The 23,473-nt window shown below is 42.7% G+C and overlaps 1 protein-coding gene across 1 annotated transcript in view; it reads right to left on the bottom strand.

The window, feature by feature from the left end:
- The window catches only part of PAPPA (pappalysin 1), a 709,179-nt gene that overhangs the window by 58,961 nt on the left and 626,745 nt on the right, over window positions 1–23,473 (bottom strand). The window contains exons 15-18 of the mRNA XM_085612107.1: window positions 20,374–20,557; window positions 9,582–9,792; window positions 6,814–6,979; window positions 5,317–5,464 (exon numbers count right to left, since the gene is read on the bottom strand). Of these exons, the coding sequence (XP_085468233.1) occupies window positions 5,317–5,464; window positions 6,814–6,979; window positions 9,582–9,792; window positions 20,374–20,557 (709 nt within the window). The remainder of the gene's footprint in view (window positions 1–5,316; window positions 5,465–6,813; window positions 6,980–9,581; window positions 9,793–20,373; window positions 20,558–23,473) is intronic.

Here is a 23,473-nt window from a genome sequence, read left to right as displayed (position 1 = left end):
TTTAAAAGCTTTGCTCAAGGACCAGGAAGACTAACAAAGAAGGCGAACATTCATTGGTCGAAGTGCCCGACCTTGTCCTCCACGTGCTTCAAAGCCCATCAAGCTCAAACCTTGTTGTGACTATTGAGGGGTGTCTGACTCTGGTCGGCCAAGGCTTCATTCCCATCACCACTGTCTATGACGATGAATCGCAATGAGAATCATTGCACGTAAGGTTCTCCCATCTGGAAAGCTGGCATGGCTCCAGTCCTCAAGGACCAGTGCTTGACACTTCAAGTCCTTCTCCCATCTGCAACCTTTGCGCTATGTCTAGTGATGACTTAAGGACTGACATTTCCGTGTGAGTGTCACGATTGTGCATCATGTATTTATAACTATTTAGAAAGTAAGAACTGCCAACTCCTGCCTATAGAAGGGCTTTAATGTGAGTCGGGTAGCATAAACATTCCTCGGATAGACTGAAGAGGGTTCTATTTTTTAAAAGAAATATAGATTTTGGGCCCTGTTGGGAATCAAAGTGTTAGTTTCGTTTTCCTAGTGCTGCTGTTAAAAACAAAAGTCGTGCTTGTACTCAGTGCAGAGCTTTAAACGTTCATCCAAAGTTGGAGTACTGAAAAGGAGGTGCCACCAATAGATGTTTTTTGGACTCTCTTATGACTTGGGTGTGACGGTAACCGTAAGACCACAGTTGTAAACTGTGAGTATATTACTGTCTTTGCATTTTTCCATGTGTGATTCACCCTGCGTAGACCCTGAGGGATTTGACTCCCAGAAATCAGACACGTTGTCAATTTATGATGTGTACCCTGGAGTGTCCAGGCTAAGGCTGAATGTGTGTTCCCCCACCTAGCTGTTTGTATGGCGATGACATGGTTGGCGACAGATTGTGGTTGCAGCACTGTGTGACACATCTAAGGGAGGTGGTGATACCTTTCTGCTACCTCACTGAATTCCAGGAATCCCAGGTCATCAAGACCTGATCCCCCCTTGAAGGTATGCCTGGGGGATGTCTTCTCTGAATTATTTTACAGAGCTATGTAGTGTGTTCAACTAGCTCCTTCTCAACACAAGGAAGACTGGACATGTCATTCCTGAGTATGAAACCCCCTTTGTGCCCATTCTCCTACAATGAAACAAAGCAGTTGCCTTCACTGAATAAGGAGCATTTTTTCTCTACCTCGAATTACTCAGGTAGTGTAGCTGCATACACAAACTATTCACCAGGAAACCCCTGCCCAGTTTGCCCAGGAGAGTATAAATGAGGTCTGTCATGATCCGGCTCCTTGAATTTAAAATAATACAGTTGCAATCACTTCCTAACTCCACATTTCTTTACAGTAGTAGACTTTTGAGTCCCTTTAAACATGCTTGGGAAGCCTCTATAATGCCTGGTCAGAAATGACAATCCTGGACATGGCGTACTGCCATATTTCCCTGAACTCTCCGATCCCTCTTGACCGGAAGAGGCTGCTTCTGACTGCCTGTCTGCTCTGTGAACTGACCAGCCCAGTGACAAGACAGCCCACTGTAAAGTTCAGCCAACATAAAGCACTGTGGAGATGGACCCTGACATTGAGACCCTGTATGAGCCGCGGCAGAGACTGGACAGCTGTAAAATTGAGTCCTCTTCAAACTCAAAGGTCAGCGTTGGATGCCATCTTTGAATGATGACATCATCCAATCACCTGCACTGCTGAAAAATACTGCACACATGAGTGCATCAGAGTGAAAACTTACGATATGTAATAGTGCAATCTCAGGGAATCGGAGCCACTGCACCAGCTTCCTCCTGCCAGTGCTGTCCCCCACCACACTGAGTAGTTGCCTAGCTGCTTTAGAGTGTTCAACCCACATGCACAATGTGAGTACCCCCAGAAGAACTGGCCATAAATTCAGAGTGCACATGCACTGTGGCTCTCACTAGATTCCCGTATTCACAAAGAGAGAAATTGCTCAGCAGCATCAGTGTCAATAGCCCTGATTTAGAGTTTGGTGGATAGATACTCCGCCACAAACATGACAGACATCCCTTCCCCATTATTACAAGTGTCACAGGCCCCATTTGTGACAGAATATCCTATACACCAATTTCTAAATCAGGCCCAACGTCTGCAAAGTGGACTACGTTGTGCACCGGCTCTGCACTGCGAACAATGTCTGTTGGAACCATACAATCGTTGTGCATCCCTATTTTCCAGTTTGACAACCCCAGACTTTAAAGAACTTGGAGACTTCTTTCCAATGGACTTGGATGTATTCCGTCATTGGATAATGTGAGACCCAGGACTGCTTTGGTTCCTGTCTTCTTAGTTCATCAACCATAATGGTTGTATGACACAATAACAAGGTCATTAACATTGAAGTGCAAATTATTTCATTCACTACCTCGTCAGAGTATGTATAACTCTAACTCCACATCTAGCTATACCAACTATACTTTCCTTGTGATGTAGTGGTTAGATTAATGGAATGGAGGATATATTTTGGGCAAACGATATATCATATGCACTATATTGACGTATCTCCTGGGACTGGTTTCGGGGTAACACCCCTCATCAGTCAGGCTAGCTTGAATCCAGGGGCTAAGTGAGCAAGGGACCCACTTCTGGGCATGTATTTGCTTTGTTTGCCCTAAGATGGCAGGATATGCCCAGACAGGGGCCCCCTGCTCTCTTTGCCACTGGTTTCAAGCTATCCTGGCTTATGAGGGGTGCTACCTCGAATCCGGTCCAAGGATGCTTGTTTCCGGTCCAGGAAAGATCTGGCTTGGCAGTTCAGGTCAGACTGTTCCGGGTCAAGATTGATTTGCATATGGCTGGGTCTGAACTGGGATGGCAAAGTGAGCTAAAGAATGATGATGGATTCAACCCAGATCTGTGACTGGGGGTGAGTGTCTGAAAAGTTTCAGAGCTCCATCCATCATCTCCTTGTGTTTACCAAATAGAGAATTGGCATTACTGTTCCTGCCATAGAAAACACTGAGAGCTCTAGATAAGATTGGCTAAATGGTTATCTAGGGTCGAAGAAAGCATCACCTTGTCACATATGTTTTTGGGGTCAGATTTTTGGAGTAGTTAGAGTAAGGGCCTTCTGTTTTTTTCTTCCAAGTGTCTAAATTTAACTTTAAAATCTTTTTGCTATGCAACAAATGATATATTTACTTTTAAGGTAAATAGCTCTGACAGTCCATTCTTACTTAATGATTTTGGTAATAAATCTGGTATACTGCATTTAGTACCAACTCCATAAATCGTCTACAAAGCTCATGTCCTGATTTCCCAACCACTGCTACCTCAATGAGCCAATAAAGCAAAGCAATTCCAATGTAACTTTTCCACTTCTAGTAACAATTATCATCCAGCCCAGTATGGAGTGCAAGGAAAGATACATTTGCGACCGCTAAGCACTCCAAACTAGCTACCACACTCTTGGGAGCAGTCAGAGAGTAATGTTTGAATCTTTCCTTACAGAATTTGATGACTTAGGTGGGATTTGTATTATGGATCACAGTAGTTGTCTTGAAGGTAACCCTAGCCTTGATGAGCAACCATTGTGGTTTGACAAGAGCGATGTGGACAAATTTGTTTACTTCCCCAGTGGTCTTGCTGCAGCTTTCTGCAGCTTTTGAAGTCAAAAGCATTTTTTCAGAAAGCCAAGGCAGAGAATTGTGCAAAAATCCAGCTCTGATGAAAATATAGCTGTGTTTACTGTACATCGTTTTTTGTTGACGTTGAAATCCTTGTATCTCGAATATATATCTTCAAGATACACAAATGTGATTGTGCTGCATCATATATTTTATCCATTTAATAATGATTGCAACTTCCTTTGAGTATTGGTACGTTACCAATATAAGGCGTAATCTGAGAAAATGGAAGGCATGTGATGTAACTGAACTAGCGCACTTTTCAGTCATTTCCACAGCAAGGAAAGATGTCCCTATTATTGGAAAGTAGAACTTGAAATTAGAAATAATGATGAAAACCAAAGTGCCTAGCACTTGCTTTTTTGAAGATATGACGCAAAATAGGTTTTAAATTGTACAGACAAACATGAAAGAAATCGCGGAATACCCTCTTTACTTCTAATAAGTCTGCGCTCATTTATATACAGGCTTCACAATCACCCAGATGCACTCAAATCACAATCACTAAAAAATCAACCTTCTTCGGTAAATCACTACAATGTTTACATGCTCTGAAATATTCAATTGATTCCACAACGGCCAGAGCAGTATAGCACAGCACTTTCTGTTTATGTCTGGTATGGATTTATAAGGCAGCTCAGTACGTTTTCCTATTGCTGTGTTTCGCCCAGACAAAATTTAAATAATGTTGACATAATTTGTGGAATTTTGGTCATTTCTCATTACTTTTGTTACGCAAAATTACCCAGATTACACCATTACGTCTCATAATTATCAGCCACTAAACAACACGAATAAAAAAAAACGCTCATGGCTGCAGCTCAGTGCACTTTGTTTTTCAAGCAATGTATTTATTTTTGCCCACAATGGGTTCTATTGTCTGAAACGGATATGAGGACACATTTCAAGCTAAAATATAGTGTTAAGTGCTGGCTTTGTGTGTAATGACATGTAATTTCACGTTCAAAATTCAGTATATTTACGTGAAAGCGAATTACAAAAAATTCCTCACACCTCTAATTATGAGTGCCCCAGAGAGTTAGATGCTATTTTTGGGACCTGATAATATCTGGACTCTGGCTATGGTTATGAGTGGGCCAGAGAGTTCCAAACCCTGCAAAAACTCTTGTTTGTGCAGTGATCGGAACTCCAAGTTTTGTAAGTTTACAGCACCCAGTAAGTATCAGGTGCGATGAAGTTCTAGATTATGCATCAGAACAAAATTAAGGAAAAAACAAAAGGGTTTGTTTGAAGAATGGGGGATTTGGAGTTTTTGCAGTTAGGTTTATATATGTTATATTGGTGCCTCACAGTTTCACATGTCTCGGTGTTTCCAGCTCAGTTTACCAGGTGATGCAAAGTGGGAAATATCTTGGAACTGGCTAACAGCTATCACATTTTTCTTGTGGCCCTTGGATTCTGGGAGGACAGGATTGTGAATTACCTATATTTTTGTTATTTAACTTCTTACTCACTGCCTATGAGCATTTATAATCTTACATATTTCAACAGCACTAGATTTCAAAACAGGTTATTTGATTAGTAGGCAATCTGTTACTTCTTATAGAATGCAGCCTTGTAGGGCCACTGCGTAAAAGAACAGTACTGATCCTATGCAGAGAGTTAAATACAATCATTTAGTGATTTCAGAGGAAGGCTGTGAACCTTACCAATTTCAAATCCTTCTGAGCAGTGCATCCTTAGGTTGCTGTTTAGCCCGTTGGGAGGATCACATTCACCAATCATGGTCGGGCACAGCTGGAAGCTGCCACTCCATGTGCCATCTTTCCTGCACTGGATTACATTGTTGTGTGGTCCCTGAAAAAAGGATTCAGAGTAAATTGAAGACATAGCAGGACTGGTCTTCCTGGGTTGCCAAGATACTCTATACAACAGCTCACTGTCAGCTTTTATCCCAATATTGAAGCCATAATTGAGATACAAAACATGAGGGAATGAGAGAGGGAGAATGGACTAGGCATCAAGCCATCTTTAAATAAACAGACATAAAACAACTTTTGGGCAGTGATGAATCTTGAGAAAAGCAGGCAGTTCAAGGTGTTTACAGATTGATCTCTTATGCAAAGTATAAAGGTACCCCTTTTCCTCCATAAAGACAAGACAAGCAGGCGTAAGCAAGGGAACTGACCTGCTCCAAATCGATGTAGAGATCTATTTAAATTCAGGGCAGCAACAGAGAAATTAATACACATGGAAACAAACTTGCCATTGATCCATCAAGTGGCCCAAAGGGACAAAGAATAAATGAACAAAGAGACTGAACTGCTTCTAACCCATTGTTTGTGACCATTTCCCCTTCACAGAGAGGACACAAATGAGTGAGTATGGAGAATTCTCAAATAATCATAGATTAATCCCCAAGAAATGATCGAATATGGATACTGACCTACTCTCTGAAAAATAGAGTATCCACTCCCGGTTAAGACAGGAATGAATGAGAATTGCCAAGGTACAGAAAACACCATCTCATTCTTGAGGTGATGCTTCCAAACTGCAGGCAGGAAATCATAATGTGGAACAGTGTACTTCCTTTAACATATAAAAGTGATTAAACCAAAGCTAAGACAGGACTGGATGGATACGGAGACTAAACTATATTTAAGCCATGGCGACAAAACAAGAATGAATGCACTTTCAGACTAAGTTCTAATCTAGCCCATGGAGGGGTCCTGTCTTTAGCTCATTCTTTAGAGACAGAAATCAGAAATGAAAATATATGAACATGGAGGTTGAGTCTCCTCAGACCCATAGAAGAGATCACTCCAGTCACAATATGACTGAATAAGCTGAGAACCCCATATCACCGGCACCCATAGAGAAACATCCAGGGAGAGGAAATAATGACTAAGCACAGGGATTGAACTCACTTTGACCCACAGAAGAACCCCCATCAGACAGAGACTGAATGCCCACAAAGAATTAGCTTGTCACATAATCCTAGAGGTGACCCATCTGAAAAGAGAACCTACAGTTTGAATGAGTACTTCAAATAACCTCACGTACAACCCTTTTCCAAAGAGAGTTGATGAACTCAACAAGCATTACCCCTCATGATGAAGGGATGGGAGGAACTGTAGTCTTCCCTGCTCTCCCCACTTCTGCCTCCGCTATGTCACACTCGTTTAAATATAGGAGGAGATACTTACGGATTTGCTGTCCTCACACTTGATCCTGCATTCACTTTTGAAGCGGAACTCATTGGTACATTGGTACAGGCCATGGAATTTAGCAGGTGGTGGGCTACAGGTGATGGGGACACAGGAACCTTCCTGCCAACTTCCATCTTCCATGCACTGAGTCTTAAAGGCCTTTCTTTAGTAGAGACAATAAAGACAACAAATAAAAGATGTAAGTACCTATTGCTGCTGGCTAGGTAAATATTTTGTCTAATAAGATCATCTTATTTTCTATGCAGTTGTGCTTTAAAGTGAGTTTTGTCCATTACACAAACCTTTACAAACTATGTGAAGAAGTGTTTCTCTATGATGCTATAATAGCTATTTAAAGGTCTCTCTTAAACGTATTCCATGACAGATATCAGGAAGTCCTCTCTTTTCTGAATTGCATTTTGGGTATCCAAGAGGTCTCTCTCTCTCTATATGGGAATGATTAGATAAGTCTGGAGTACTCTATGCCAGTCCTTAAAGCGATGTCTCTTCTGAGTTCTCTGTGCCTGATCTTAGTGAGACTCTAGGTAGTAGTCTGCAACTGCTACTGAATTGATTTTTCTCTAGAGTACTGTATGTCAACTAAAAAAGAAGTCTACCTCTGGAATACTCTGTGGCAGATGTCAAAAGTGTTTCTCTCTGAAGTACTCTATGTGGTTGTGAGAGGTTCTATTCTGAGGTACTCCATGAAAGGTATGAGAGACATCTCTCTATGAAGCAGGTCCCTCTGATTAGGAGTAAGCCAAGGCAAAATGTAAATTACGCCATTATAATATACGGAATTTTGGTAAGTTCTCATAACCCTTGTTAAGCAAAATTCCCAAAATGACGTCATAACGTCATGTCTCATAATTATTAGCGCTGTAATGACTCAAATTTAAAAAAGGCTCATCTCTGCACCTCAGGGCACCTTTTTTTCAAGCTTTTTATTTTTGTACCCAAAATGGGTTCTCTTGTCTAAAACGGACACGAGGACACATTTCGAGCTAAAATATAGTGTTAAATGCTGGCTTTGCCTTATGTGTAATTACACATAATTTTGTGTATGAAATTTAGTACATTTACGTGAAAGCGAATTACACAAATTCCTCATACCTCTAATTAGAAGTTCCCAACATAGGTAAATGCTATTATGTGGACCTGATAATATCTGGAGATTTGCCATGGTTATGAGTGGGCCAGAGAGTTCCAACCCCTGCACAAGCGCCGGCTTGCATAGTGATCGGAACTCCAAGTTGTGGAAGTTTAAATCACCTAGTAATTACCAGGTGCTATGAAGTCTGCACCATTTGCAAAATTTTGCATGTCAAACCTGCTGAAATTTTATAGATGAAAAGAAAATATGGGGGCATATCAGCAACACCCGGCGATAATTATCGCTCAGCGCTCTTAGCGTGAGGATAACTATCGCCGGGTAACGTGGATTTTTATCGCTGAGATAGCGTGCTATTAGCAACGCCTATCTCCTCAGCGATAAAAATCCTCACGCTAACTGCCTAACGTGAGATTATCGCTGGAAACCCTGCGATAATCTCACGTAGTGTGGCGTTAGCTTGCTGATAGGGACTCACAAACTTAGCCATATATCCACCTTCCATAGGATATCATGGCTAAGTCAGTCCTGAAGCAGGCGTAAGGGAAGTAGTGATAACAGGGGTTATCGCTTCTTTTCCTGCCGCTATGCTTCATAGCGTGGGGCTTGATGATAGGAGAAATGCCGCTTAGCGACATTTCTCCTGTCATGTTAGGTCAGGAACGCCCACTTTGCATCTCATTAGAGATGCAAAGCTGGGCGTTAGGAATCCCCACGCTAAAGCAAGGTTTCACGTGTTAGCGTGGCCTTGCTAATTAGGCGATAAAATTATCGCCGCTTTTCGGCCGAAAACGGCCACAAAAGCGGCGATAATTTTTTATTGCCAGCTTGTATATATGCCCCATGGTACTTACAGTGACTTGAATATTTTGGCACACCAAAATCCTCATGTTATTCCCCAAAAACTCAGGACTGGTGCAATTTATTGCACATGATAAAGTCTGAACCTAAGGAAGTCAGGTTTTATCTGGCTAGATAAATAGTTCATATGGGTTATTTGCCCAGCTACAAACTCTAAATAGGGTAGACAGCATATGTGCCAATTTTTGGTAGATATCCCCCATCCTCCTAACTCTAAGCAACCCCTTCAGGAGAAACACTCATTGAAATGAACTAATATAAAAGGATGTTGAACCTATAGGCAAGCTGTATCAATGTATCTCGTTAATCACAAATTGATCTTACTGGGAATGGAATGAATCACACAATGGGGACATCACATTTCACAAGGTGCTACCATAGCAATCTCATTGTTTAGATACTTGTATCTTAGAGGTATTCAACATTTGTAAACATTACCACAAGTATCCTATTCCACATGCAGATATCGATTCTACTGTGTTTCACTTCTTGCTCGTCAAGGTGAAAATTTAGGTCCACATTGACCTGATCTGAATCTCTGCCCAACTTCGGTGAGTGCCACACCAGCCCTGTACCAAATGTATCATATGTCTAGAGAAAACTACCATAATGCCAATGCCATTAATGTAACCCTTTCTGTAGTACAGAGAGCGGGTTGTGTTCACAGGTGCTAGATGGAAGTGCTGCAAAACCACATATTTTAGGAAAAGAACCCATGGAGAAGACAAGAGATGCCCATCTCTTAACCATAATATCTGTCTGTGAAATCACTTTGACGTTCCATTTTACTTACTTTCTTGTCTTCTTCAAAGGGTCTGGAACATAATACCCCAGTAAGCATTTATATTTGCAGAAGGCTCCCACTTTATGCCCGTCAGCACGACAACGGCCTGTCTGAAGAATCGCATTCGGTACCATGGGTGGCGCTGGACACCTCAGCTCACAGAGGGCTTCGGGGAAGGACCAGAGCCCATCCTCCATGCAAGTCAGCACATTGATGTTGCCTGGTGAGAACAAAGAGTCGCTGTTTGAACCAGCACCTTAAGGCTAGTGAGGGGACACACTTTTATTATTGGAAAACAAACAGCCTCAGCTTAGTGTCTCTTCTAATATACTTCATTAGGACGAACCTTAGAAAAGAAATCCAGATAATTGGTGCATAATTAATCTATGATGCAAATCCTAAACATATACATGATTTATAAAAAACACAAATTCAGCCATCTCTGTGAACAGAAGCTCTGCTTCCATTCACTCTCAGCTAGCAACCTGAGATTGATTGAATGACACATTTCCCCGACCTGAACATATTGGGCCCGATTCACAGAACTAACTTAAGACAAAATCCTAAACTTACTACCATTTTGGTATTCACAGAAGGCACTTACTCATTTTGGTATTCACAGAAGGCACTTACTCATTTCGGTATTCACAGAAGTTAGGAGTCCTAACTTTAGGACTCCTAAATGCCTTCTGTGAATACCGAAAGTCTTAAAATTAGGATTTTTCTTAGTTTAGTAGTAGTAAAGTTAAGACTCCTAACTTTAGGACTCCTAAATGCCTTCTCTGAATACCGAAAGTCTTAAAATTAGGATTTTTCTCAATTAAGTAGTAGTAAAGTTAGGACTCCTAACTTTAGGACTCCTAAATGCCTTCTGTGAATACCAAAATGGTAGTAAGTTTAGGATTTTGTCTTAAGTTAGTTCTGTGAATCGGGCCCACATTCATTTGTTGTGGCAGGTTTGATAGAGTTGCGACCCCACTGTCTCTACTTTTGACATTTCATAGTTAGTTATGGTTTATAACTGATTGCTCAACCCTATCAAGAGTCCTCACAGAATCTTTCGTCCTGAACAAGGACATTGAAAGTGGGTCTGAAAAAGATGCACTGTTTTCCCCGTATGCTCCCAAGATGTTTGTGAACACCACTAGTATTGGCAAATAAAGGAACGTAATCGTTTTGTTATACACACATATTCACAATGTCATGGTTCTAACTATTTTGACATGCATCACCAACCCTATGCAAGGATGTCCGTTAACAGAGCTCTGCGTGGAAAACACAACTAATTGTATGTAGATATTCTATTATTAACTCTGTTTTCTACTATTAACTCTAAAGGCGCTAAGTGTTTGGAGACAATGGGGCATATTATCAAGAAACGGCGTTAAAATTATCGCCGCTTTAGCAGCAGTTTTCTGCCGCTAAAGCGGCGATAATTTTAACGCAGTGCTTGATAATATGCCACAATATTCTAGTGCAGTACGCACCTAGGGGCAGATTTACAAGCCCTTTGCGCCTCTTTTACGCCGCCGTTGCGTCACTTTTGTGACGCAGCAGCGGCGCAAAACCAGAGCCATGCTGCGGGGTATTTACAACGTGATGAATCTGGGAGATGCGTCACGTTGTAAAGCCCTGCGCCAGAAGTAGGCGTTCCTGCGAATGGGGGGCGTTCCGTCGCAGGAACGCCTCTTAAAAGTGGCTGAGTGAAATCTACAAGATTTCACTCAGTCACGTAAATACATTGGCATCTGCACCTAATACAGTACCATTAAAACTGCTCACCATCTCCAAACTTGCAGAGTACTATCACAGGAGGGTGTTCCTATTGTAGCCTAAGGCGGCATGTTGCACATTGGGAAGTTGCAGAGGTTTTGATGCAGGTTTGCTGGAAGTGTGAGGGTGATCCCATTCTAGCCTAAGGTGGCATGTTGCACGTTGGGAGGTTGTAAATGTTTTGATGTAGGGTTGCTGGCAGTGTGAGGGTGTTCCTATTATAGCCTTAGGTGGCATGTTGCACATTGGGAAGTTGCAGAGGTTTTGATGCAGGTGTGCTGGAAGTGTGAGGGTGATCCCATTCTAGCCTAAGATGGCATGTTGCACGTTGGGAGGTTATACATGTTTTGATCTAGGGTTGCTGGCAGTGTGAGGGTGTTCCTATTGTAGCCTAAGGTAGCATGTTGCACATTGGGAGGTTGTAGAGGTTTTGATTCAGGTTTGCTGGCAGTGCAAGGCTGATTCCATTGTAGCCTAGGTGGCATGTTGCACATTGGGATGTTGCAGAGGTTTTGATGCAGGTTTGCGGGCAGTGCAAGGGTGATCCCATTCAAGCCTCTGGTGGCATGTTGCACGTTGGGAGGTTGTAAAGGTTTTGATGTAGGGTTGCCGGCAGTGCAAGAGTGATCCCATTGTAGCTTAAGGTGGCATAATGCACGGTGAGAAGTTGTAGAGGTTATTATGCAGGTTTGCCGGCTGTGCAAGGGTGATCCTATTGTAGCCTAAGGTGGCATGTTGCACATTGGGAGGTTGTAGAGGATTTGATGCAGGTTTGCTGGCAGTGCAAGGATGATCCCATTGTAGCCTAAGGTCGCATGTTACATATTCGTTAGTTGCAGAGGTTTGATGCAGGTTGGATGGCACTGGAAGGGTGATCCCATTCAAGCCTCTGGTGGCATGTTGCACATTGAGAAGTTGCAGAGGTTTTGATGCAGGTTTGCGGGCAGTGCGAGGGTGATCCCATTGTAGCCTAAGGTGGCATGTTGCACGTTTGGAAGTTGTAGAGGTTTTGATGCAGGTTTATTGGCAGTGCGAGGGTGATCCCATTGTAGCCTAAGGTGGCATGTTGCACGTTTGGAAGTTAAGAGGATTTGATGCAGGTTTGCTGGCAGTGCGAGGGTGATCCCATTCAAGACTCTGGTGGCATGTTGCACGTTGGAAGGTTGAAGAGTTTTTGATGCAGGTTTGCGGGCAGTGGAAGGTGATCCCATTGTAGCCTAAGGTTGCATGTTGCACGTTGAGAGGTTGTAGAGGTTTGGATGCAGGTATGCTGGCAGTTCAGGGGTGATCCCATTCTAGCCTAAGGTGGCATGTTGCACGTTTCGAGGTTGCGGAGGATTTGATGCAGGTTTACTGGCAGTGCAAGGGTGATCCCATTGTAGCCTAAGGTGGCATGTTGCACACTGGGGGGTTGCAGAGATTTTGATGCAGGTTTGCCGGCAGTGCGAGGGTGATCCCATTCAAGCCTCTGGTGGCATGTTGCACGTTGGGAGGTTGAAGAGTTTTTGATGCAGGTTTGCGGGCAGTGGAAGGTGATCCCATTGTAGCCTAAGGTTGCATGTTGCACGTTGAGAGGTTGTAGAGGTTTGGATGCAGGTATGCTGGCAGTTCTGGGGTGATCCCATTCTAGCCTAAGGTGGCATGTTGCACGTTTCGAGGTTGCGGAGGATTTGATGCAGGTTTACTGGCAGTGCAAGGGTGATCCCATTGTAGCCTAAGGTGGCATGTTGCACACTAGGGGGTTGCAGAGATTTTGATGCAGGTTTGCTAGCAGTGCGAGGGTGATATAATTTTTTAAAAGAACCCTCACTCACCAACCTAGTTGGTGACATGCTTCATCATTGGGTTCCCACCGGAGAGACCGAATGTCTCCCCGGTGTGCTGCGACGCCTGAAGTACAGCGGAGCTGTTTTTTTTGTGTGTGAATGCAGTGCAAATGGTGATAGTGTAGGTTAAAATATGTCACAGTTTGAACCAATAAGTAATTTTAATAGTGGTAAACCGGACACAATTAAAAACAATGTGGTGGACGTTAGAACTCTGGGGATAATTGGGCCAGCTACGTTCTAAATCTGGTGGAAAGTGATCAAAGTGGTCGACATGTTTCAGCTTCTGGCGTTATTACATGAAGCATTCTTCAGGACCTAGTGTAAGGCCACCACGGCGGTATATGCTCGCTAAGGCGTACCCTGACCTGTCACACTTACTCCAAGGTCACCAGCAGGAGGGCTGAGTAGGTTTGCAGAGGGCTGGTGACCTTGGAGTAAGTGTGACTATAGGTCCCGCCACCCACCCGGCCTCATGTAGTGAAGTTGATTCGAACATCACAACTAAAGCTCTCAGAATTCCTGAAGGGTTACCTTATTTTGACCGTAAGTCTCTAGCGGTTCTAGACCCCACAGGTCAGGGTACGCCTTAGCGAGCGTATACCGCCGTGGTGGCCTTACACTAGGTCCTGAAGAATGCTTCATGTAATAACGCCAGAAGCTGAAACATGTCGACCACTTTGATCACTTTCCACCAGATTTAGAACGTAGCTGGCCCAATTATCACCAGAGTTCTAACGTCCACCACATTGTTTTTAATTGTGTCCGGTTTACCACTATTAAAATTACTTATTGGTTCAAACTGTGACATATTTTAACCTACACTGTCACCATTTGCACTGCATTCACACACAAAAAAAACAGCTCCGCTGTACTTCAGGCGTCGCAGCACACCGGGGAGACATTCGGTCTCTCCGGTGGGAACCCAATGATGAAGCATGTCACCAACTAGGTTGGTGAGTGAGGGTTCTTTTAAAACATAGTGATTCACGTTTTTTATATCTTTCAGCACTTGTTCATACCTGATGGACACACTCTTCCATTGTTTATTTATACCAGCCCTGGGGGACTAAGAGTGGCTCCAAATAATTCCCTCCCTCTCTTGTTGTTAATTTATAGTGCGAGGGTGATCCCATTCAAGCCTCTGGTGGCATGTTGCACGGTGAGAAGTTGTAGAGGTTTTGATGCAGGTTTGCTGGCAGTGCGAGGGCGATCGCATTGTAGCCTAAGGTGGTATGTTGCACGTTGGGAAGTTGCAGAGGATTTGATGCATGTTTGTTAGTAGTGCGAGGGTGATCCCATTCAAGTCTCTGATGGCATGTTGCACGTTGGGAAGTTGCAGAGGTTTTGATGTAGGTTTGCTGGCAGTGCGAGGGTGATCCCATTCAAGCCTCTGGTGGCATGTTGCACGTTGGAAGGTTGTAGAGGTTTTGATGTAGGTTTGCTGGCAGTGCAAGGGTGATCCCATTCAAGCCTCTGGTGGCATGTTGCACGATGAGAAGTTGTAGAGGTTTTGATGCAGGTTTGCGGGCAGTGCAAGGGTGATCCCATTGTAGCCTAAGATGGCATGGTGCACATTGGGAAGTTGTAGAGGTTTTGATGCAGGTTTGCTGGCAGTGCGAGGGCGATCGTATTGCAGTCTAAGGTGGCATGTTGCACGTTGGGAAGTTGCAGAGGTTTTGATGCAGGTTTGCGGGCAGCAGGCGCGCAACACCCATTGGACTCAAAGGGCTTCAGCCCCCCCCGTCGTGTGTGGCAGCCCGGGATGAGACAGCTTCCCGGCACACACACAGCCGCACCCGAGCACTTCACAGGTCTTTAAAAGACCATTTGCATGTTAATGAGGCCTTGCTGTTGTTTCACCCCTTCTAAGAGCCCATGCAGCTCCACTCTGCCTATTTCTTAAAGATTCAGCCCCCCCCGAAATTTTTTCTTAGCTGCCCCCGAAATTTGGCTCTAGTTGCGCCTCAGGCGGGCAGTGCAAGGGTGATCCCATTGAAGCCCACAGTGGCTTGTTGCACATTGGGAGGGTGAAAAGGATTTGATTCAGGCATGACGGCAAGGTCATGCTACTAAAGTTGAATGTTGGATGGGGGAAAGAAGGATTCGTTCCAGGTTTGCTGGCAGAAATAGAGTGATCATATAGGATGTGTGAGACCCGGTAGATGATGATACGGTGATAGGCATGCAGCTGCAGGACAGACGGAAGAGCATAGGTCTTTCAGCAGCTCTGTGCTTCTTTACTCTCTTCTATAAAACAGGCACAGAAACACCCCCCTTGTAGTCCTGGATAAGAAGAAAGGAATCCGATACTGGGTTTGATCAGAGATGACATGAAAGCTGTGTTGATTTTTTCCTTCCCTTTGGACCAGACCTCAAGTCAAGGTCATGGCGAGGTGAAGCTGGCTGGGGTCATTACCATGCGGACGGACGCTGTATATTCCCTTTTGAAAGACATTTCACTGCGGCCCCCCAAGGCCTTTTTTGCTGACATTATCTGCACGGCCTGGTTTTCGTCACTCCAGAAGGGAAGAACACTAAACAAACTCAGGCAGCAAAGAAAAAAAGAGGGAATTAACCTCTAAGGTAAATACAGCTTTTGTGGCATTCCTAAAACCACTCTACATTAACTATATCTTGCCCCTTCTACGTGCACTATCTGTACCCTTGGATATTACCTAAGTTGTAGCATGTGACATCATTGTAGTAAATAAAACACTTATGACATCAGAAATGATATTATTTGCCACAACATAGTGCATGGTACAGTGGCGAGTTATAGTTAATGTAGGGTGGCGAGTGAGGTGACAAGACTGTGTACGGAAGTGTGCGAATGATATTATTTAAAGGTGGTGCCCAAGTATAAACGTGACTTATACGTCTGACTCCTAGTAATGGGAAAGCAGTGCGCAAATGATAATTTCAGCAGATAAGGATAAGTTTTGAATTTGTTATGGTAGTGTCATTTAAGGTGTGCTTAGCACAAATAAGATAGAAATAAGCGTATAAGTGTCATAAATCATACAATTAAGAGATAACTATAACTGTAGAATTTCTACTATTTGTGGAGTTTAATGTGGATTTCTATACCCAATCTAAATAAAGCTTTCCTAACTATAACTTATGTTTAACCTTTGTTTATTGTCTGAATTTCAATGGTTTTTACAATGTTAGTAGCACGTAGAGTGGAGTGTTATCAAGTGTAGTGTGGTCAAATATAGTAAAGTGTACTCTAGTATAGTATATTGTGGTATAGTGGAGTGGAATAAAGTGGAATGAGGTATACCGGAGTAGCGGATCGTGCAATGACATACAGCGGAGTGGCGTAGAGTGGAGTGGCATACAGTGAACTCGGATACAATAGAGTGGTATAAAGTGGAGTGACAGAGTGTAGAGGTGTATAGTGCAGTGGTATAGAGTGGGATAGCATACTATGAAGTGCAGTAATGGGGATTTAAGTGCTGTAAATATTGTAGAGCATATGCATGTTCAGTGTAGTGGCGTTGAGTGGAGTGCTCTACAGTGTAGGGGCCAATATTGGAATATCGTGTACTGAAATAGCTTACAGCGGAGTGGTGTACAGTGGAGTGCGGTACAGTTGAGTGGTGTAAACTGAAATAGAGTACACTGTAGTGGGGCATACTGAAGTGCTATAGAGTAGAGTGGGGTATAGTTGAATGTTTACAGTGAGCTTACATAAAGTGTAGTGTTGTAAAGTTAAATTGTGTAAAATGGAGTGGCATATATTGGAGCGGTGCTGAGTGGTATAGTGTAGACTACAGTGGGGTAAGTGTAATAAGGTATAGTACAATAGCAGAGAGTGGAGTAGCATAAAGTGTAGTGTGATGTAGTAGAGTACTATAAAATGTAGTAGTGTTCAGTATAGTAACGTTGAGTTTAGGTGCGTTAACTGTTCAGATGTACATTCGAGTGCCATATACTGGAGTAGCATACAGTAGAGAGGCGTACAACTCAATAGTGTTCATCATAGAAGCATAGACTGCAAGTCACGTACAGTGAAGTGTGATTTAGTGGAATGGTGTAATATGTAGTCTTGTAAAGTGAAATAGCATATAGTCGATTGCGGTACAGTCCAATGGTGCATAGTGCATTTCAGTACCATGGAGTAGCGTAGAGAGCTGTAGCAGACACTGGAATAGCGTACACTACAGTAGTGTACCATCAAGTGGGCCATAGTGGAATAGTGTACATTGGGTTAGGGTACAGGAGAATAGCATAGAGTTGCAAGTAGTACAGTTTAGGGATGTCCAGTAAAGTAGCATACACAAAAGTGTAATAGAATACTTTGTGGTACAGTTTAATAGCATAGAGTATAATGTTGTATATTGCAATGGGGTACAGTCCAGTTGGGTCGAGTAGAGTGGAGTAACATACAGTTGATTACCGTAGAATGTAGTAGCGTATACTTTAGTGTCATGAACTGGAGTAGCCTCCTGTAAACTGTGTACAGTGGAGTGTCGTAAAGTAAACAGCTAGTGGAGTGGCATAAACTGAACTTTGTAAATTAAAGGAAATGTAGCTTTAAAGTGTATCAAAAGATGTAAGCATTTCTCTCCAAAATATAAATTGTAATATGTAAATGTTGTGGAGGTCCGAAAATGTGCTTAATTTAATGTATTTGACATAAATAGTTTTACTGTGTGTACTGTGAAATCCGTCATTTGGATTTTGTTAAAACTTGCCTGGATTAGATATTATGGTGTGCAGATGCTTATGTTGGGTAGAGCAGATAAGTAGTGTAACTATTTTTTCATTTATTTAAACCTTGTGAGATCTGTTTGTGCGGTATGTTTATGAAATATGGATGTATTTCGCTGAACTACCCCAGTACATAGTGATGCCAAAACATCAGCTGATTGGCTAATGACTGCCTCTACAGAAGTTAAAGGCACTCGTGTTGCTTATAGGTCCACTTTGACCATGTTCTGTGTTATCTCTTCGGATACAGGTAAGTATTTGGTTTGGTATTTTTGCCCTACCTATTACTTACTACTAAAGTGGTAATAGGTTTTGCAGAAAATTTATGTTTCTTTCAATTTTTTTGGATAAATAGGGAGTAGAGCTTTACTACCACTGTACCTCAAATTAATTTTGTGAGGTTACCATTTTTATTTGTAAATTTCTCTATATTTTTGTAGCATTCAACAGGCAATGGCATTTTTTTAAAGTAGAGCAGCCATTTTTAGAAATGTACGCGCTACTCTGTACACTTTATAAAATATATTTAAATATGTAAAAATTGAAAAAAACACTTTAGCACACTATATTTAGCAAACATACTGTCATAGTGTGTTTCCAATTTTTTTTAAATTGTGTTTTTTAAATTTTGTTTGGAACCACTGTACTCAGTAATTAAAAAAGTGTATATATATATATACTTATTAATGTTTTTCCCTACCTATTACCACTTTAAAAAAGGGAGAGTAGGTATAAGAAAACTCCAGCTGAAATCAACTGGCTGCCTTTAACTTTTGTAAAGGCAGTCATTAGCCAACTAGCTAAAGACTTGTCATCTCAATATTCTGCAGTAGTACCAGATACTACAGCGGCCACAGATATAGCCAAGTTTAAACCCATGAAACCTAAAAAATTGTTGCCCTACATACAAGCACTACCCCACAGAATCATCTGCACACCATAATATATAATCCTGCCAAATTCGTAGAAATCCAATGAAATTGAAGAGTCTATGTAAAATGCATTGGATACACGTACAAAATACAGACAGCACTCAGAAGGATCATATGTAAGGTCCATAGAAGTGCCCTCACTAATGTAGGTCAAAAGAAGGTTGAAAGATGTCCACTCTTACTACCCCTGTATATTGGCAAACCCACACTTCGCAGGTCATATCTTGCACTCTGAGATTCCTACGAGGACAAGAAATTGGAACATGCTGCCATGTCCAAAATCATATGACTAACAGAACAAGTTCCTATGTTACTCTGCCACACTACTTGGGCTTAGTGGCACAGCTGTGTTACATTCCTTTTTGATGAGACGATGGTGCTGTACTACTCTGTGCAACACAATGGTGTTGTACAAGTTGGCTCAGTGGGTGAAGTTGTACTTGTCTGTCACAGTGGGTGGTGCTGTGCTACCCATGCTCTGGCCATAGTGGTATATTGCTTTGGTGAGGGGTTATTGCCCTGGCTCTGTAGACAGTGAAGTAGGGATAGAGCTCAGCGAAGTGCTGTACTATTATCCATCTGCGGATGGTGAGGTCCATGCTGGGCTCAGCCGATGGCACTGTACCCCACTGACTCTAGGGTCTGTCTCAGTGGGTGGTGCTCTGCTGCTCGGCTCAGCGAGTGTTGCTGTACCCCTCTGGCTCTGCAGAAGGTGAGGTGCTGGCCTGGCTCATTGGTTGGTTGGGTACTCCTCTGGTTCAGAGGATAGTGCTGAACTACTCTGGCTCAGGGGATAGTGCTTTATTACTCACTGGAAGGTTCTATACACTTTGGGTCAGTGGGCAGTCCTTACAGTTTTTGCTCAGTGGCTGTGGTGGCTCAGAGGATGGTTCCATATAACTCTGTTTCGGAGGCAGACACTGCACTACTCTGGCTCAGGGGAAGGTGCTTTATTACTCACTGGAAGGTTCTATGCACTTTGAGTCAGTGAAGCCTGAGGTACTGCTCTGGCTCAGTGGGCAGTCCTTACAGTTTTGGCTCAGTGGCTATTCTGGCTCAGAGGGTGGTTCCACAGGACTCCGATAGGATACTGTACTTCTCTGGCTCTGCGGGCAATTACATACACCGTTGAGTGAGTGAACGGCGAGGGACTGCTCGGGCTCAGCAGATGGCTTCATATGGTTGTACTCAATATCCGACCCCTCATGGTACAGGGAGAATACGGGACAGGAATAATAGACAACGTGAGCATTGATTCAGATCGGTATGACATATTTAAAGAGCGCAGCAAGTTGTTTGTAGTTGGTTCAATGGTATTCAACTAATTACAATGTATAGATTACTATTGTTTATTTCAAAGTTAGAACTTTTCTGGCCTTGTTTTTCACCGCTGACTCTAAATATTTTACTGTATCACAAGCTTTTTCATTCCAAATGTGTAAAACATACAAAAAGGTGTGCCAGCCAGGTGTTGCACTAGTCATTAACTAATGACATAGAGCCAGACAAGTCGCTGTTTTTGCTTTGCCTAGGGGCATAGGGTTGGCATACCTCTAAGCTGGGCTGGAGGCTGGCACTGGAAGAAGCACTGCTTGTTGAAGGTGGTGCCAAGGGGGCAGGAGAAGGTGGCTGGGTAGACGTGGTATTGATCTGGAATGCCGCAATCCACAGGTTCACAGGTCACCTGCTTGTTCCATTTGCCATCCATGCAGGTAATAGTGACACTCGACCCAGGCTGAAAGACCGAAAGGCAAAGGAAGCAGTCAGCAAGCGTAAGTAGACAGAAGATTATAGACCTCAGAGGAGCATGAGTGTGAGCTCAGGTGTGGTGCAAAGATGGACACTCAAGCGAGCCTGCATCATGCATACTGGGCATTTTTCAGAAGATGAGAGATGTTTTTATCCAGAAAGGGCACACGTGTATCTGAAAGGCTCACAAAAATACAGTTATGGGGACGCATTCAGATGGATATTCACTATATTATGACAGGACGATATTTGGCAAACAGCAATGGGGTGCAACAGCCCCGAAGGGCTTACTTTGTAAATGAGTGAGGGCCGGGTCTTATATACTCCAGGTGATGGCTCTAAACACGTGAAGGCGGTGTTTATACACTGGTTGTGAGTATATACAGTGTATTAAACACCAGGGGGTAATTTGGGGAATTACCGAAGTGTGGTTTGCACTGTGAGGTGGTCATGTCTGTGAATGTGTGAGGTGTCATAGACAACAATGGTCCTTGCTAGAGATTGCGTGATGTATCATACACAATCCATATTTCAATTCCTCTACAATTAATGTGTTTACGAGGAGGATTTAATGAAATCTGACGTGTAGTTCAGCCCTTTAAAACAAGAGTGTGTGATATTTGGGACGTACTGACAGCGGGAAATAAGTGAAACCGGTATACTTTTGACATCAGAATGAGAGCGACATCATCAATCACTATCGCTTTGATGCAACAGCTCTGCTCTGCCTTCATAACACTCTGACATGACTATGCTCTAGTAGACGTCATAATACTACTTGCCTTTGTCTTACCAAGTGATGACATAAAAGAGGCTCTCAATGGGTTCAATGTGCTTCCATGGATGGAAATGCTCTCAGTAAGTTGTCTACCAGGCTCAAAACATTTTTGCTTTGCAGCCATTTTGAGTACTGCAGATTCATGGCCCACTCTGAATGTTAATACTCATTACCACCTTTATATTATACAAGTTGGATAAAGGTTATTGCTTCTGCTTTTTTAAAAAACATTTAACACATTACAATATACAATTATATTATATCCGTTCCATGAGTATAGGCAATATAATTTACATTATATCAATCAGAGGGACAAGCGCAGCACATATTTTTTAAAAAACCATTGAAGCTCAACCTATTACTGATATCTGTAGCATGGGAATATCATTACTCACAGCAATTGAAGACAACAACTTCACCCATAAATGTTTCTAGACAACAGCTCATGATATATTTGGATAGTGTTCATATAAGAGACCTGTCATCTGAGGCTCCTTGATTGAAGTAAGTCCTTTGTGGCGCCCAGATGTCTTGTGGTCTAGAGTTCAAAGAGTGCATGTCTGCATTTACATTACATATAGCTACGCTCCTGCGCCACATTGTTTTTGTCGGTAGGGGGCCTTTCGACCAATGCAACACGCTTTCCCTCTTATTCAATAGTAGCGCTATTGTCCTCAGTCTATGTACCCCCGTATATATTTTTTCAACATATCCTAATAGGGCCACATCTCGGTGTCTCGCAACTGTCTATCCCACTATTAGCGTAATTGAAGCTAATACCTCCTACCAAAATGTTTTCATACGTAGGCAATCCCAGGCTTAGTGTATGAAACCAGTCTGTCTGATGTGGCATTTTGTGCAATCTTGTTGTCTGGTCGGGTCCAGATTGTCGAGCAGGGCAGGTGTGTATTTTAAACCAATATAGTTGATTGAAATAGACCAGTTAATATCTGTAATTCATTGCTATAGTTTGTATTTGTGCAAAGCATTAGGATCACTTTTGTATGTCCCAGAGCTCTCCCAATTGCCCCTCACAGATTCGCATTGCCAGAATATTCACCAAAAGTCTAGTGCCCATGGATATGTTGTATAGATGTGAAACCCAGCACTTGCTATGTTCTAATATCACAACTTTAGAGAACAACTTCTGTAGTTCCTGTGGGAATATGAGGCATTGGGATTATGGTATTAAACACATCAAGCGTGTTTGTTGGTCTCTTATCTGTAAATTATGCAGATGTTTTAAAAAGTCCATTGTCATAGCGATGTCCAATTTCCGGCATCCCATGCCTATTCTATGTGTCTTGTCCCACTTATTCAGCTGTTGGGGTAGCGCAGGGCATGTGGTGAATATAGTATTGGTATTCCGGCCGGTTTACTTAGATTCCACCATTCCTTATTTGTTATTGCAACAGTGTGCATTTCGTTCTGAGGGTGTCTAATAGGGCAAACAAACACATCTTCTGTGTATCCCATTCCATTATCTCTGATTCCACCACAATATGGGGTGGCTGGGGTAGGTACCAGTAGAGAGCAAAGAATGCTTGAACAATCAGGTAATAGCTCACTGGACTGGGCACCGTCAGCACACCATTGGCTATCGACAAGGTCATAATATCCCATCTCAGACTGATCAGTCTCTGAAACTCTGCCCTTAACACCCAGAAAAACTTGCTTTGTTAGGGGATACGAGACATTTATGAACAGATAAAGGAGTTCGGGCCTGATTAGCTTTTTAAATATGGCTATTCTGCCAGTCACAGCCAGGGGGAGTTTGAGCAATCTTGTAATTTGTGCCTGTAGCTTTACCATCATTGGCCCATGATTTTCTCTGATTACAGTTTCTTTGTCTCTATGGATCTTTCTTCTCAAATACCTTACAGATTCCTCCTTTCAGAGCAGGGGATACTCTAATACCATGTATTGAGCGGTCTTCATTAGTGGGCACATTGCCGACTTAAAACAGTTCACTTTTCTTCCTGAGATGGCCCCAATCTTAAGGTAAATCTCTGGATATTTTATAAAAAGCTGGATATCGTCTGCATGTATGCAAGCTAATACATTTCTATTTAGATGGGAAAGACCCTGTGGTGGACCTGGCACGGATGAACCCTGTTTGGGCAG

The sequence above is a fragment of the Triturus cristatus genome, chromosome 1_2 (genome assembly GCF_964204655.1).
Source record: "Triturus cristatus chromosome 1_2, aTriCri1.1, whole genome shotgun sequence".
Classification (NCBI taxonomy): domain Eukaryota; kingdom Metazoa; phylum Chordata; class Amphibia; order Caudata; family Salamandridae; genus Triturus; species Triturus cristatus.
The sequence above is the reverse complement of the archived record's forward strand: the minus strand, read 5'-3'. Positions and strand labels throughout refer to the sequence as shown.